The sequence below is a fragment of the Calonectris borealis genome, chromosome 1, assembly GCF_964195595.1.
Source record: "Calonectris borealis chromosome 1, bCalBor7.hap1.2, whole genome shotgun sequence".
NCBI classification, from domain to species: domain Eukaryota; kingdom Metazoa; phylum Chordata; class Aves; order Procellariiformes; family Procellariidae; genus Calonectris; species Calonectris borealis.
In genome coordinates, this window is record NC_134312.1 from 25,989,078 (window position 1) to 26,004,594 (window position 15,517).

The 15,517-nt window shown below is 39.3% G+C and overlaps 1 protein-coding gene across 3 annotated transcripts in view; it reads right to left on the minus strand.

Annotated features, from left to right (window-relative positions):
• The window catches only part of PTPRZ1 (protein tyrosine phosphatase receptor type Z1), a 140,664-nt gene that overhangs the window by 97,992 nt on the left and 27,155 nt on the right, over window positions 1-15,517 (minus strand). For all 3 annotated transcript variants that reach the window (XM_075146895.1, XM_075146886.1, XM_075146875.1), the window contains exon 2: window positions 1,290-1,355. In XM_075146895.1, the coding sequence (XP_075002996.1) occupies window positions 1,290-1,355 (66 nt within the window). The remainder of the gene's footprint in view (window positions 1-1,289; window positions 1,356-15,517) is intronic.

A 15,517-nucleotide genomic window follows, 5' to 3' on the forward strand; every position in this document is an offset into this window, starting at 1 on the left:
CTTGCAATGTCTGCACTGTTTTGCCATCCAAAATACCCAATAAACGTGACATGTGGCCGCTGCAGCAGCTGCACAGCGGGTGGGTGCTCTGTGCAGGCTAGGGAGGAGCTCTATCCTCCGATATCCTATGCAAAACCCATTCACTATTCTTTAAAGTAAACTCATAAATTGCCCTCTGGTCACCTGTAATCCTGGAGGCTTATCCCTGCATTCCCCTAACTGCAATATTAAAAAATGGATGGATTTTGAACATGAAATATTGTATTGATTGATCTTATGCTTGGATTTTGCAGTACAATGTGTGTAAGTGGGAGTTTTCATTATAAATCTCATTTTGAAGGGTTTATGACTCGCCTGTTTCAATTCTCTCTGGGCTCAAAACTTGTTAGATATGTTTTACCCTGGAAGATAAAAACTGTCTCGAAAATAAGAAAGAGAGTGAGAGAAAGAAAAAGAATGGTGTAACTTTCTTTAACTACAAGAACATATTTTGAACCAAATATATGAAACACTGAAATTTGACAGTCCTTATTTCTTTTCATAAATTGGTGTTTTTTGAAACAGTAACGTAAATCATTAAAAATGTAAGAGTCTATGCACATCCTCAGGAAGTCACTTCTTACATTCTGGGTAAAATACACCTATCATTTAGGACAAAATTACCTTTTCAATATTGCTGAAAGTGGGTTGACTTTTACAGAAGAATCTAGGAGGCAAATTGTGAATTTCCCATAGTCTTTCTGTAACGAGGCAAAGGGTGTGCAGAATTTAAGTGTACACCTTTCTTACTTATGCAAATGAGGGAGCCCAAATGACTGATTTTTTTTAGTAGAATCAGGGTGGGAGCTGGAAAGGATGCTCAGGGGCTCAGAGGCAAAGTGCAGAAGTTCATATGCAGTATATGGGTATGTTTCTACCCACATAACATGCTGTGCCTTGTTTCAGCCTTTCTATCTGCTTTTCAAACTTAAAACCCAGTAATATTCAGACGATAAAAGAGCATCGAACAATTTATTGGCCCAGCCTTCATCAAGTCAGTCATGTCTCAGGGTTAAGGTTTTAAAGATAAGAACTTCCTCTTTCCAAAAGTAACAGATGTAAGAATGAAAATAATCTCTCCTGTTGTAATATTCCTGCCATTTTTCAGACTCCATTTCCTACATTTTTACTTCAGCAATTGTTTAGGCATATGGAAAGTGGTATACAGACATAACAGGCTCTTGAAGTTATAACAATGAATATGAAAACATCGAAGCAAAATAAGTTCTCCAATAGACAGTTTTGCTTACCTGTATATGACCAATCAATCTCTTCAATCAATTTCCGCTGTTGCCTATAGTATCCGTACACCAAATCTGCAAAATAGCAATGAATTTACAATATAAAAACCACAAGCCTAACAGGAACATTAAGTGTAGATGACACACCACCCTCCAACAAGATAATCACTGTTTTAATTACTGATGAATTGTTTACTTTGTCCTTATCTTGGACCTCGAATGGTAAGTATTGGTTAAACAGAATATAAATACGATCAACATTGTAACATATAAAGGACACAATCAAAGGAAACAAAAGTGCATTTCAGTGTATCTGAATGTAATTTGTTATTCAATTTTTAACTCTTAGCTTAAGACTTGACATATGTATACTGATAGGACTAATGGTTTATTCTCCCCAAACTTCATTCCACCCAGTTTTCTTTCTTTATGTTCACATTATGTCTATTGTCTTTATGTTCCACCCACATTTTTATGTTCCTTCTTTCTTTTCCTTCCTTCCTTCCTTCTTTCCTTCCTTTCTTTCCTTCTTTTTTTCTTCCTTCCTTCCCTTCCTTCCTCTTTCTTTCTTTCCTTCTTTCTCTCTTTCTTTCTTTCTTTCTTTCTCTCTTTCTTTCTTTCCATTTTTCATTACAACCATGCTTTCTCTTTTAAAATGAATACATCACCCTTGAAGAAACCATATTCTGTGACGTTGTTGTGGTTTAACCCCAGCCAGCATTTAAGACCCACGCAGCCGCTCGCTCACTGCCCCCGGTGGGATGAGGAAGAGAATCGGAAGGGTAAAAGTGAGAAAACTCGTGGGTTGAGATAAAGACAGTTTAATAGGGAAAGCAAAAGCCGCACACACAAGCAACGCAAAACAAGGAATTCATTCACTCTTTCCCACCGGCAGGCAGGTGTTCAGCCATCTCCAGGAAAGCAGGGCTCCATCACGCGTAACGGTTACTTGGGAAGACAAACGCCATCACTCCGAACGTCCCCCCTTCCTTCTTCTTCCCCCAGCTTTATATGTTGAGCATGACATCATATGGTATGGAATATCCCTTTGGTCAGTTGGGGTCAGCTGTCCCAGCTGTGTCCCCTCCCGACTTCTTGTGCACCCCCAGCCTACTCGCTGGTGGGGTGGGGTGAGGAGCAGAAAAGGCCTTGACCCTGTGTCAGCACTGCTCAGCAGTAACGAAAACATCCCTGTGTTATCAACGCCGGTTTCAGCACAAATCCCAAACATAGCCCCATACTAGCTACTATGAAGAAAATTAAATCTATCCCAGCCAAAACCAGCACAGATGTCCTTTAGAAAGAACCAATCTAGATTACTTGGAAGTCAATGTGAATTAAACTTTCGCTTCAGCGTGGTCAGGACTTTACACATTTTCTCTAACTTCATGCTAGTGATACCATTTAAAGATAGTGAACAAAACATTCTTAAATGTCATTTCACTGTGTGCTATCATCAGCAGTATTATAGCTGAAGTATGTGAAGCTACTTGTATCTCCATAAACTTTATGGAGAGGGAAGGCTAGATATTAGACACTTTTTAATGACGTATTTCTCCAGAGAGAAATATCTAACTGTATAAATATTGATTTATTCTGACTACTGAATAACCTTCACCGTTATCCTTTTTATGCCAGTACAACTCTAGCAACACTACTGATGTGTGCAAATAGACGACTATGCTCCCTAATACTTATTAATATATGTAAATTGCAGATATAGGTTTTTTGAGACTGTCATTTCAAGAGTCATAATGTTAACTAGCTTCATTAAATACTGTTCTAGAGAAGCACAATATAACCTATTTAAGACATAATTGCATATGAGCACATTGAGCACACATATGGATTGCTTCCTTGAGAAAGCGTCATAGAATTCTGTTCACATTCTGCAATAAATACAATTTAATGAAACAGTTTCATAGCACCCATTTCTTTTTCTTTAATGCAGAAAAGTATGTAGTGCTGATTACAGGATGTTAAATCAGAATTGCTATTTGCAAGGTTAGAAATGTTCTGTGTCTTACAATGACTTTCTGCTACCTATCTGTCTGAAGTCCGTACGTTTTAATAACTTCATTAGGACTTCTGCCTCCTCCATGAAATTGCGATTGCCCTTAAATGTTTTTCTCTTCCCTTTCTCCCACCCCACCAAAAAAAAACCCCTTGCAACACTTTGCAACATTCACTCATGATTAAGATTTTTACAAAAAGATCAAAACTTACATGTAAGTAATGGCACTGAAAAGGGATTTACATGCACCAGCATTGTCTTTGGACCACATTTTCAAGTCAGTGTGCATTGTGCCTGCTTCTTTAATTAATTATGTAAAAGAAAGCTGCTTAAGTTCTGATTCACAGGTGTTAGCTGCTGTCTCCAGTTTCCTCCTTTATCCATTGTCCTCCTAATTGTTACTTCAAACAATTAGTTGAGCATTCATATGCTAACTAAGCAGGGTTTGGGCGTGAGAGCGTCCCACCACTTTTTAAATTCCACATGGAGGTCTGATGGACAAGGAGTGATAGCTTCAATGAACAAGAAAAAAAGGGGCAAGGTTCACTTTTTTGGTGCATTACACACTTATAGACCCCGTAAATCTTACGGAAAGTCTTTATAAATGCCAGGAGATGTGAACAGTTCATATACCTTCTTTTCTCTGCTATTCATCCGTTGTGCTCCCACAGCCCCTTGACAGCACACTCACAGCCATGCGCCTTCTCACATCTGCAGGAATTGTCAGTGGTTTTGGTCTTGCCTCTTTTCACTACAAATATGTGGCAAAATTGGGGAAGGAAAGCAAATTTCATCTAGGGAAGAAAGCAATTGAGGAATCATAGCTAGCACGGGTGTCAGAGAAAAGCTGCGTGTGCATGTATGAGGACGAGTGGCTGCAGCAATTCTTCCCTTGAGCTACTTGTGTAAACTGCCCTAGCAAAACACAACCATGCATCCTATAAAGCTTTGCTGTGTAAACAGTCAGTGTTGACCAGCTAACACTGTAGAGACCAGCTGGAAGGAAATTACTTTATTTTAATTTTATTTATTTAATTTAATTTTATTTTATTTTATTTAGAGTTAACAAATTGACATCCCTTTTGCTCATGGTATATGACAGCAGGTACTTCTGTTTAAATAGTGTATTTAAATTCCTTACATTTATTTTAAATGAATATAGTAATAATGAGAACATCTTCACAAAAGAGAAGGCAAAACTGATGTCAAATTTGTGGGTTTATATGTAAATCTATGATACTGATACTTGAGCTTGATCAGCTTGACAGTCAGCATGACTCTTGTGACACTGACTGACATCTTCAGCCAGTGCCCAAAATAGTTTGAATTTTACTGGTTGAGGTGCTGCTTTATGAAGTAAAAAATCCTTAATGTTCTCTTCTGCTTCCAGGAAGCTTTTGAACATGTTTCCATAGATTGTTGATTTATTCATAGAACAAGGCAGCTCAGGTGCAGGATCATGTTTTAACCAGTTTTATGGTTATCTTTCTATGCCTGTCAAGGAGACATGCAAGATATTATTAGATGCTTTTTGTTCTCTTTTTCTACCCTCCTTCAAAGCCAAAGTTTTCTGTCTGAGGCCGAGAGATTTGTTTCTTTTTATATTCTGCCCAAATAGTGCTCACCCCAGTGTCCAAGGCCCATGAAGTCAGGAATAATGATGGCAAATTCTCCCCCCTCTGCTCATGAGGGGTAGTGGGACCGATTTGTGGCTGGCCTTGTCTCATGTTCAGTCATGGTGAGCAAACGGAGAAGACGGGTTTCTGGTTCAAGCATAGTGCTGGGAGTAATAAGATCTTGCAGATATTTTTTCCTGTTTAAAAAGTGTAAATAACCAGGTTTTCTTCCTCCTGACATGAGTCTGGTATTCCTTTTGCACTTACTGGCCTTGGTTGAGTTGCTTTTGATGTACTGCTGTGAATGAAACATTCAGATCTTCGATGTGTATTTATTCATATGTAAAGGTAAACAAAATGAATGGCTTTAAAGATTAACAGAAATAAATGTCTTTGAGGACAGCCCTCTTGATTTGTCACTCTGTGCCAGGATAATGAGTCAGAAAAGTGGAAATGGGACCTGAAACCTCTGAATTCTGTTGGGGAAAATCCTCTGAGACATGCTGAAGCAACAAGCCCCAAGTATCCACCAGAGACCCCTCTCCTAAGCCTCGGTAAGAAGGGTATTCTGAAGACAGTGCCCAAGACACAAAGTACGTTTGGGGATGTTAGACTCAACATACTGCTTTGCTATGCAGGATACAAGCTCCGGCGTAATCTGGCACTGTAATTTATACCAGGCTGCTGTAATTTTATCAGCCCTTTATGCCTGTCCTTTTTGCCACAGCAGTGTCAAGAGATATCAGCTGCTAGACTCAAGAGGCCAAAAGGACAACCGCCTGATGGTTTTACCTCCGCTCAGCCTGAACTTGCGAGCTGCACCTGCGGCAGAGCCGGCATTTACGAGATTCTGACATCAGAATGACTTAGTTATGGGAACTGGGACACATTTAGGTAGTGTCTGTGCTTGTGAGATTTTCTACAAACGGGACACTGATGGTCTGTGTGTACAGTAGGGGTTGGCACTCTTAACTACGCATGCAGATTGCCAACACGGTTTGGTCCTGGGAAGTTACGTCTCACTCAACGTTTTCCTCCTGTCCCAAAATCTAATTTGGGACCAAAGAGGATAGACTCTAAAGTCATAAGCATTAATCTAGTGTAAGATAATGGCAATGTATTACAGTCATGGAGATAAAGGCTGTGTTGGTATTTAAACTGATGGGAATTTCCATTTAGGTGGGCAGGACTCGACCTGTGGTTCTTAGGCCAAGAAAGAGCACAGGAACTCTTGGGATGCCAGCAAGGATGTAAGCGATCACTGAAAAAATGTGATGATTTTCTCTTTGAGAAATACAAAAGTTCTCGTTTTAAACAAATTGTGTCTCATAAGATCTCTGCTATATACACTTGTATTACTGACACTGCAGAAACTGGAAACTCTGAATACCAGAAGCTTACACAGGTTTAGAAAAGATTCAAAAAATCTGTGAAGGAGAAATCCAAAAACACCTCTTAAACACAGTGACACCACTTTTGGCTCACTAAGTTGACTGATGAAATTGGGAGGATTGTACTGGGAAATTCTCATTGCATATTTGCCCTATTTTAATGCAGTTGCCTACGCATTTGCTACTCGTTATTGTCGGAGACAGGTTACCAGACAAGTGGCTTGAACTAGCAAATTGGTTTTAAAATTTTTATTCAAATACATGTTGTACTTGCCCAGACACTCAACAAACTGTTTAGAAGGACAAAGGACTATTTACCCAGGTTCAGTTTTTCCACCACACAAACTAATCCAACTCCACTGAAGGCTACCAAGATGCACCAATTTGTGCCTAAATGTGAATGTCTTGGGTGATGCTCATTCAAACAGTGAGGTAGCTCAGTCTTTATGCCCTACTTGATCTACTATCTCTACTCTTCGTCAATGCTTTTATACACTGTAAAACATTTTGAAAGTCATATTTTTAGATTAAGACACAAATCTCTTCACTGGAGAAGAATTAGGGCTTGTGAAACAAACTGAAATGGTATGATAAAAACAATGTTTATACAGGGTAGCTGAACGAAAAACTGCACATGGCTAGTGGCTAAGAAGTGGGACACCAGACTTACTGCAAAGAAGTCAGAGGGAGGAAGACAAACTGCAAAACTGGCATAATAAAAAATTTAAAAAAAGAAGCTACATGTGATTAGCAAAATAGATGTTCAACGCTTTTCACCTTTAAAAAGAATATAATTAAATAGATCAGAAGGACTTTTATTAGGTAGGTTCTACTTCCAAAAGTTAACACAGAACCTTAAACATAGCTAAAACTGCGCAAAATCACCTCTGATGATAAATAGAGCAGTTCTTCAATAATTGTCGTTTCCTTATTTTAGCTCCTTCCATTGACAGGAAGGTCACAGGACCTACTTCCAACACCTTTCATCCATCTTATGAAGGTGTAGCATCATTGCCTCAACTGAAATAATTCTTGATTTATACTGACGGAGGAAATGAAAAGATTCAGAGCACAATCTGCTAACAGTCTTGAAGTTCTAACTGACAGGAGCTATCTATAAATCTCTTTGAGAAAACGATCTACATTTACCTGAGTAAGGTCTCACTCTTATGGATGTATTTAATTTTGTAATGGCATCTGTAAAATCCTCAACACCACCAAAATGCTTTAATAGCCCACCTTTACAATTTCGTATATTCTTTCTCCCTGAAAGTTGAAGTGTCTAAATCTTTTGTCAAGATGGGTCTGAGAATTCTCACAACCTTAGAGAAATTTAAATATCTTTTTTTTACCCACAGTTCCTTCTGTGTAGGCTTATTTTAGGCATCGGTACATGTTCGGATATCTATAAAGAGAGTCAGTTCCCTTCACTATGCTGGAGTGTAGGCTGCTCATTCCAATACAGATTGAAAAAGTGAGACTTTCCCTGCAATAAATATAAAGCCAAAACAAAACTGCTCTTACAATTTGACAATTGTCGTGTGTATTTACTAACACAAATTGTGTTTAAATCTAAAAAAAAAAAAAGAAGAAAAAGATTGATTGGTTTCATTTAAAAGCAGTTAAGATTTAGCACCAGAGTATTAATAGGTGCTGTACTTACTTAACCTATCATAACTTTACAATGAACAGTGCCATGAATTAAAAGGATAATCCATACAGTATCAGCTAAGGTTTATAAATCACATTTAATCACAAATTTCTAGTGCATTTGTATATGCAAAAGCAATAAGGACGCCAGCTCGACCAATTTTCATTCTACCCCATGTGAATTTTACATGCCTGCGGCTTACAGAGCCTCTGAAATTTCTAAGCAGCCAGTGGAAAGTGGGAGGGATCTCAGGATACCACAGGGTGTGATCCAGTCTGCTTAAGTGACCTGCTTCCACCTTCACTCCGACTACAGGCAAAGCAGTAGGGAATGTTAGAAGTCTCCTTTCATTTGTGATCTCGTGCAACTAGACATCATCTGAAGGTGGAGCAAAATGGTCTGATAGACTTCAGCTTCCTACACAGCCATTAACAGTCAGTTGAAGCATTGGCTATAGAAAGTTTTAAGGCTTCTCTGGTAACCGATGTAGCATTCAAATGTCTGCTCACTGAAACAAAGCTGACAATACATGTTTTAGGTGGGAGAGTGGTGCTTACCTTTCCAGAATAGATATTTCTGAACATGCACGATGAGTGAAATGAAGTGCCTGTGAAGCTCTTGGGCTAAATACAAAGATATCTCAGTAATTTAAGAACCTACAGAACTAGGTCACCCAGGAAAGCTGCATGACTGGCTTGCTGCTGAAGATGTTAAATGGATTTTAGGTGTCCAAAGCCAAAACTAGAAGGGACTTAAGAGGACTGTAATCTCCCCGAAGATGTAACACTATTGTCCCATGTATGAAGTGAGGCAAACTGGGGATTATGATATAAATTGGAACTGCTATTCAAAAAAGCAGTTATCAAGCAGTGACTCCTAGGACACACTTTTATATAATTCTGCTGCTACCCAGACTCCGTTCCCCATACCCCGACAGTCTTTTAATGCAACACATGTAAATTAATGGAATCATGTAAATAAAAAGTAAATCCAGACCATACATGAACAAACAAAAATTCAATCAAATCAGTGAAACTACAGGCATTTGGTTTCAAAATGAATTTACGTCTCTGTTAGCACTACCAGAGAAGTAGGAAAGAAATAGAGTTGAACAGAACCGGACTTTGTTTAGACATAAATAGTAATGGTAACTTAACTTCATTTGCATGATCCTCTTCAACATTCTGGGTATTCCACAGAAAAACTTTTATGATTTTGATTTCTAGCAAAACTGCATGTCAAAAACTGTAATAAATGTAATTACGAATTAAGAATATATGCTTTACCTCTTATATTTAGCACTGAAGTGCTAAATCCCCTTTCCAACAAACAAGAAACATTGCAGTAGACATTTCAGAACTGCAATGAAAAATAAACCAAATTTAAATCCTATACCCAAAATCTCAGAGTTCACATTTAACTAGCTTTTGTTTTTAAAACGTTTTTTAAAATCTTTACTGTGTTTCCCCAATGCCTCTCCACTTGTTAATATTAACAGATCTACAGATCAGTAACGCTCTACAGCTTTGGTAATAGCTATCTAAAACTCTTGAGAGTAGACCTTATGCAAGTCATCTCAAAGGCACATTTACTGAAATAAATGCTTTTTAGCATAGTAGGGGCTGCGAAGTCAAGCTGTTAGAAACTTTCTCTTTTGCAAACTATTTCAAAAGGTAAAATCATGTTGTGGACTGTAATGAACAGCCTCGGACTGAATCCTATGAACATGCTGGTAGGGGGCAGATTGAGAGAAATATATTCCCTAAAGCAGGGAGTCTTTAATTATTAAATATTTTCCTTTCTCGTTTATTTGATGCTGGAATTACAAATTCTACTCAACCATTATCCCTCCAGTCATGTTCCAGTAAGTTTCCTGAAAGCTGGCTCTTTAGACAGCAGTATCTTCTTTTGCTTCAGGGAGGTATTTACTTGAAACTTCTTGGTGAAATTCTTTTTTCAGTAACAAAGGGGAAAAGAGAGGTTGCCCTGGATGATTTTTTGTATAAGTATTCATGTAAGTCTAGGGATTATGCCACACACCAAACCCATTCTACTCCCTTGAGGAAGATCCACACTCACAACATCAAGACTGAAAAATTCCAAAGCTCATCATGGACACTCGATATCAACTGTACATCTATAAAAATACATGTCTCTCTATTTGACAAAAAATATATGAATATAATGCAAACAATACAATAAAAATCTTGTAAACAAATGCAGAAACTGACATTTTTTGACAAATCCTTACAATTATATTATGTATATCTGCATAGGTATGTACATATATATATATATCTCTATGAGGATTTGTCAAAAAGGGGTATATAAATATATACACATACATATTGCAATTTCTTATGATTATATCATGTTATAAATCTCATGTTTATTCTTTTCCTTTAGGCATCTCCTTATTGTAACTGATTACATAAACACATCATTTGAAAAAGGAAGTGTCTCATGATTGCTAGAGACAACAGAGAAAAATGTGAAAAATACTGGCACACTAAAAGCACAAAACAAAGGCAAAACAAAGACACTTAATGTATAGGGTTTTTTTTTTAAATAATGTTTTTACTAGAATATGGCAGAATTATTAATATAGTGGCATAAGAGAGATCACAGATAAAGTCAACAGAATAACTGCAATTATTTTGAAATTAATTTATGATACTGTATTTCAAAATACACTGTGTATATAGTGTATAGAGGTGTGGTGTATATGTATGCTCCCTCCTTCCCTACAGCTTCTCTGACTGTGGGACTAGAGATTCATGTGCCCGCTTGCGTTTCTCCTACTCCACTCAGGTTCCCTTCTGTATTGGGTTTGCGTGGCAAGGTTTTGGTAGTGGCGGGGCTACCGGGGTGGCTTCTGTGAGAAGTTGCTAGAAGCTCCCCCTATGTCCGATAGAGCCAAGACGGACCCACCGCTGGCCACGGCCGAGTCCATCAGCGACGGTGGTAGTGCCTCTGGATAACAGATTTAAGAAGGGGAAAAAGTTGCTGCGCAACAGCAACTGCAGCCGGAGAGAGGAGTGAGAATATGTGAGAGAAACAACTCTGCAGGCACCAAGGTCGGTGAAGAAGGAGGGGAGGAGGTGCTCCAGGTGCCGGAGCAGAGATTCCCCTGCAGCCCGTGGTGAAGACCATGGTGAGGCAGGCTGTCCCCCTGCAGCCCATGGAGGTTAACAGTGGAGCAGATATCCACCTGCAGCCCGAGGAGGGCCCCACACCAGAGCAGGTGGATGCCCAAAGGAGGCTGTGACCCCGTGGGAAGCCCGCACTGGAGCAGGCTCCTGGCAGGACCTGTGGACCCGTGGAGAGGAGCCCACGCTGGAGCAGTTTGTGAAGAACTGCACCCGTGGGAAGGACTCACATTGGAGAAGTTCATGGAGGACTGTCTCCCGTGGGAGGGAACCCACGCTGGAGCAGGGGAAGAGTGTGAGGAGTCCTCCCCCTGAGGAGGAAGGAGCGGCAGTGACAACGTGTGATGAACTGACCCCTGCGCTGCTTAGGGGGAGGAGGTAGAGAATTTGGGAGTGAAGCTGAGCCTGGGAAGAAGGGAGGGGTGGGGGAAGGTGTTTTTAAGATTTGTTTTTATTTCTCATTATCCTACTCTGATTTGATTGGTAATAAATTAAACTAATTTCCCCAAGTCGAGTCTGTTTTGCCTGTGACAGTAATTAGTGAGTGATCTCTCTGTCCTTATCTTGACCCACGAGCCTTTTGTTATATTTCCTCTCCCCTGTCCACCTGAGGAGGGGAGGGATAGAGCGGCTTTGGTGGGCACCTGGCGTCCAGCCAGGGTCAACCCACCACACCTTCACCAGAAGCACAGGGGACCCTCCTGTTCCTGCAGATAGCTTGTATCTGCCCTTTGGGTGCTCTTGAGGAGCAATTGCCACTTAGATTCGCATCTCTCCGGGCAGAGGAAGGAAGGGAACCCGTCTCCTGATGTCCACGGAGTTTTCAAGCCAGCAGGATGTATCGAAAAGGAGAATTAGTGTCACTAATACCTTACACAGAGCTTAACACTACAAACTGTGTGCTTTAACATGTTCCAACAAGGTTTGATTTTGAAAGGGTGCCTGAAAGATGACTAATTCTTTAAATCAGAAATATATTTTAGATATGAAATAGGCTCCAAGCTGCTACACACTATCCAGACTGAGAAATTCTCAGCCTGCTCTAAAGCAGAATTTTAAGCATTTGGGACACTTTCAGGTTAAGAACAGGGGTATCTGTGAAGCCAGGCAACTCTTTTTCAGTATTTTCAGGACTTGGGTGTCTGTCTTCTACCTAAGTTTCACTTTTCAATCTGACTCCTGTTGATTAAAATTACAAAAGCCTTTGGAAAACTCACTGTTGAATAGGCCAAAACATAACTGCTGGAGTGACTCTAACTACAGTCTAATACTAACAGAGATTTCACCCTGACGTATTTGGAATTTAACCTTCATGGCACTACCTAAGGAAACAAATGATTGGAAAAAGACATACATGTCACTTAGATCCAGAAAAAAAATTCTTGTGCACTCAACCAGAGCTTTTTCCCAGATCTTTGAGCTTTGCTCAGAGGTAGTGGCAGTGGGAAGTGGCTGGCTATTTGTTGGGGGACTGGTGCTGTTGGATGGGGTTGGGGTTCTCAAAATCCTCATCCAGACCTTACAGCTACCAAGGACACACAGCCCTAAGTTTAATTAGTGAGGCCTCTGCTTTTGGTGGGATAACTCATCATTTTGCTTCAGCAAAGTTGATTTCAAAAATTTATAAGTCAGTACGAACAGATCAAATGACATCTTTTTATTTTCCTATGATTTCTTTGGGAAAAGATGTCATATCAAAATAAAAGAGACCCAAAAAAAGGGATATCTTTAAGTTCCTTAAGGAATCCAGATTTAATCCTGGGGTTTAGAAGATTTATGGAAGAATGGTAACTCCACAGGGAAGTGGATGGTCTGGGCTTTCCTCCATGCTTTGCCAACTCCTGCACCATGTAAGTAGAGGACCACACCACAGCTGTATTTTCATACAATCCAGACACTTAGTGCTCACGCTAGGCTCTTGCTAGCCAGCATGTTTTACTCTTGTTTTGAAAAGCAAATGGTCAGTATCTGGTCCTCTGCTTCATCAAACATAAACAAATGTGGTATTATTATTCTATAGAACAATATTTTTTTTCACAGATGGCTGAAAACGAAAAGGTGTATTGATTGCTCCTGGAGGTGATTGTTTATTGTAGCTAACTACAGCAATATTAACACTTGATTTCTTTTCCTCTGTCAGATTTAAAAAAAAAATATATATAGAAGATATCAAATAAAATTAGGTCATGCCATTTAAAATCTATTATTTTCTGCACGTTTCCTTTCTTGACTTCATTTTTTACTCTCTTCAGTACCTTGTTATCTATATTGCATCTACCATTTGATACAGCTTTGAGCTCAAATTCTGTATCATGTTTTATGTATGTCCAAGAAAGTACCATGAGGGAAACAGGAGTCTCATCCTAGTCCTGTCCTACATCACTCACAAAACTGGAACTTCGCAAATGATTTTGGAATTCAGATCTAATAGTATTGGGAGTAGGGACTCAGGAAGGTGCCAGATATTTTGCATGATCTATGTAGTCAAGTATCTTGCTCATTTGTATTTAATCAGTATGGTCTTCATCTTGGAGAGGGGAGGTAAATCTGCCTGGGAAGCTGTATAAGGCCCATGTGAATGCAGACAGAACACAACACCACCTTATAGGCATATATCCCTCTCCCCCCCCATCCTCCTAATGTCTAATTTATGCACATTCTACATAACAGTAATAGCAGACAGAATGCAACTTTGTGATTTAAAAAAAAAAAACAAACACAACACTGTTTTGTTAGTTTATATTCTTTCTGCTCTAATTCCTGTTGAATTCTGTCAGCAGACATAAACCTAGTTGAACAAGGTTTGACCCAAAATGTGGAAATAATAGCCCCATAAGATGACAGATACCTGGTTTAATCAATCATTGTAAACATGAAATTTCACCATACTGCAATAACCATTTCCCCATATAATCCAACCTTTCACTGAGGCAGTAAAAAGCCTTTTTCCAGGTCTCAGGTGCTGGTAGCACTCCATGAAAAGCCTTAATTTGTGCACTGAACCACAAAATGGAGGTTCTGACCTCTTGTTACTTGCAATCCTACACTGAGTGTATAACACGGTTTGAACTGAGAATCTCATTGCAGCAATCCTTCTAGGTTCAGCTTAGTTCAATGCAACTGAAAGTTCATATATTGTGGCAGTCAGCTGTCAACACTCAATAACCAACTGCAAATTGACTGTGACTTTCTAGCAGTAAGAAATTAAATCTTTGAAACAAAAATCAGGAAGCCTGAGAATGTCATTATAATTCATAGGCAAATTTTTCCTATAAACTAAACATGAAGAAATTAAATACAATGTACCTAACTATTAAATTTGTTTTCAGTTAATTTCAATGACTCATCTACCACGATTAAATGATTTTTATTACCAATTAATAAAGTAATGAATTGCTCTGTCAATTAACAGCAACAAGAATCAGGGGAAAACATTATCTAAAAATGTATAGTGAGTTAATAGTTTGAGCACGCTTAAATCTTATAAGTAGGTTTCAATGCACCTAAAGTAACTTATGAATTTACAGCAGGACCGACCAAGTCACTCCCACATTGGGAATTCGCCTGCGTAAGCTCTTTGCTGGTTTGGATCTCAACTCCCAACAGAACTAAGGAGTTTGGGCTCTTAAGTGATGAAGAATTAGTTCGAGAAAGGGATTTTGACACTGAACTCCCATTTTAGGCTCTCAAAGACCCTCAAAGCCCTTGATAAGAGACCTGCCCTTGGTCTAGGTGTACAGCACTAAAACTCTGGGTAAAGACATTCATTAGCAGGCTATGAAGCATGTCTGCCTGTCCCCCCCTCTCCTATGAATATTTATATAAAGGTTTTATGGTATGGGGAAAAACTTCAATAGGCTGGATTCAGAGTGTCTTCTGTGAATATTCTTTGGGCAAGTAATTAGGACGCTTTGTACTAGAGCCATTTAGACACTTCTGCCATTGTGCTAGGGAGGAAGCCCGCCTTACACATCACGCCGAGCAATGCAGAGCTATGAATAGGGGATGGCCTGGAAGTTTACATATAGACTGAGAAGTTGTTCTCTCACTGCCTGTTTTCTTATAAATGTTTCCAATTAAGTGTGCAGGCCCAAACAGACAAAAGGAACAGGGTGCTAAAACTCACTTCCATGAGTGAGCAAGGAAGGTTTAAACTTCTAGGCCCTGGAGAACATCTTGGGGAAAATAAAACTGCTGAGAGGAGAGGAACATACAGCTGACTCTATACCAAAACAAACTCTGAGCCCTAATAATATATATCTCAATATGGCTTTACCACAGAGTCTAGCAAAGAAAAGCAAATTGAATTACTAAGGGGTAGCAGGACAAAACAATCAGCACAATGTAACAAACCAGTAAGATTTCAATCACCATATGTAAAATGGCCAAATGGCCCAACAGGACAAAGCTTAGAGA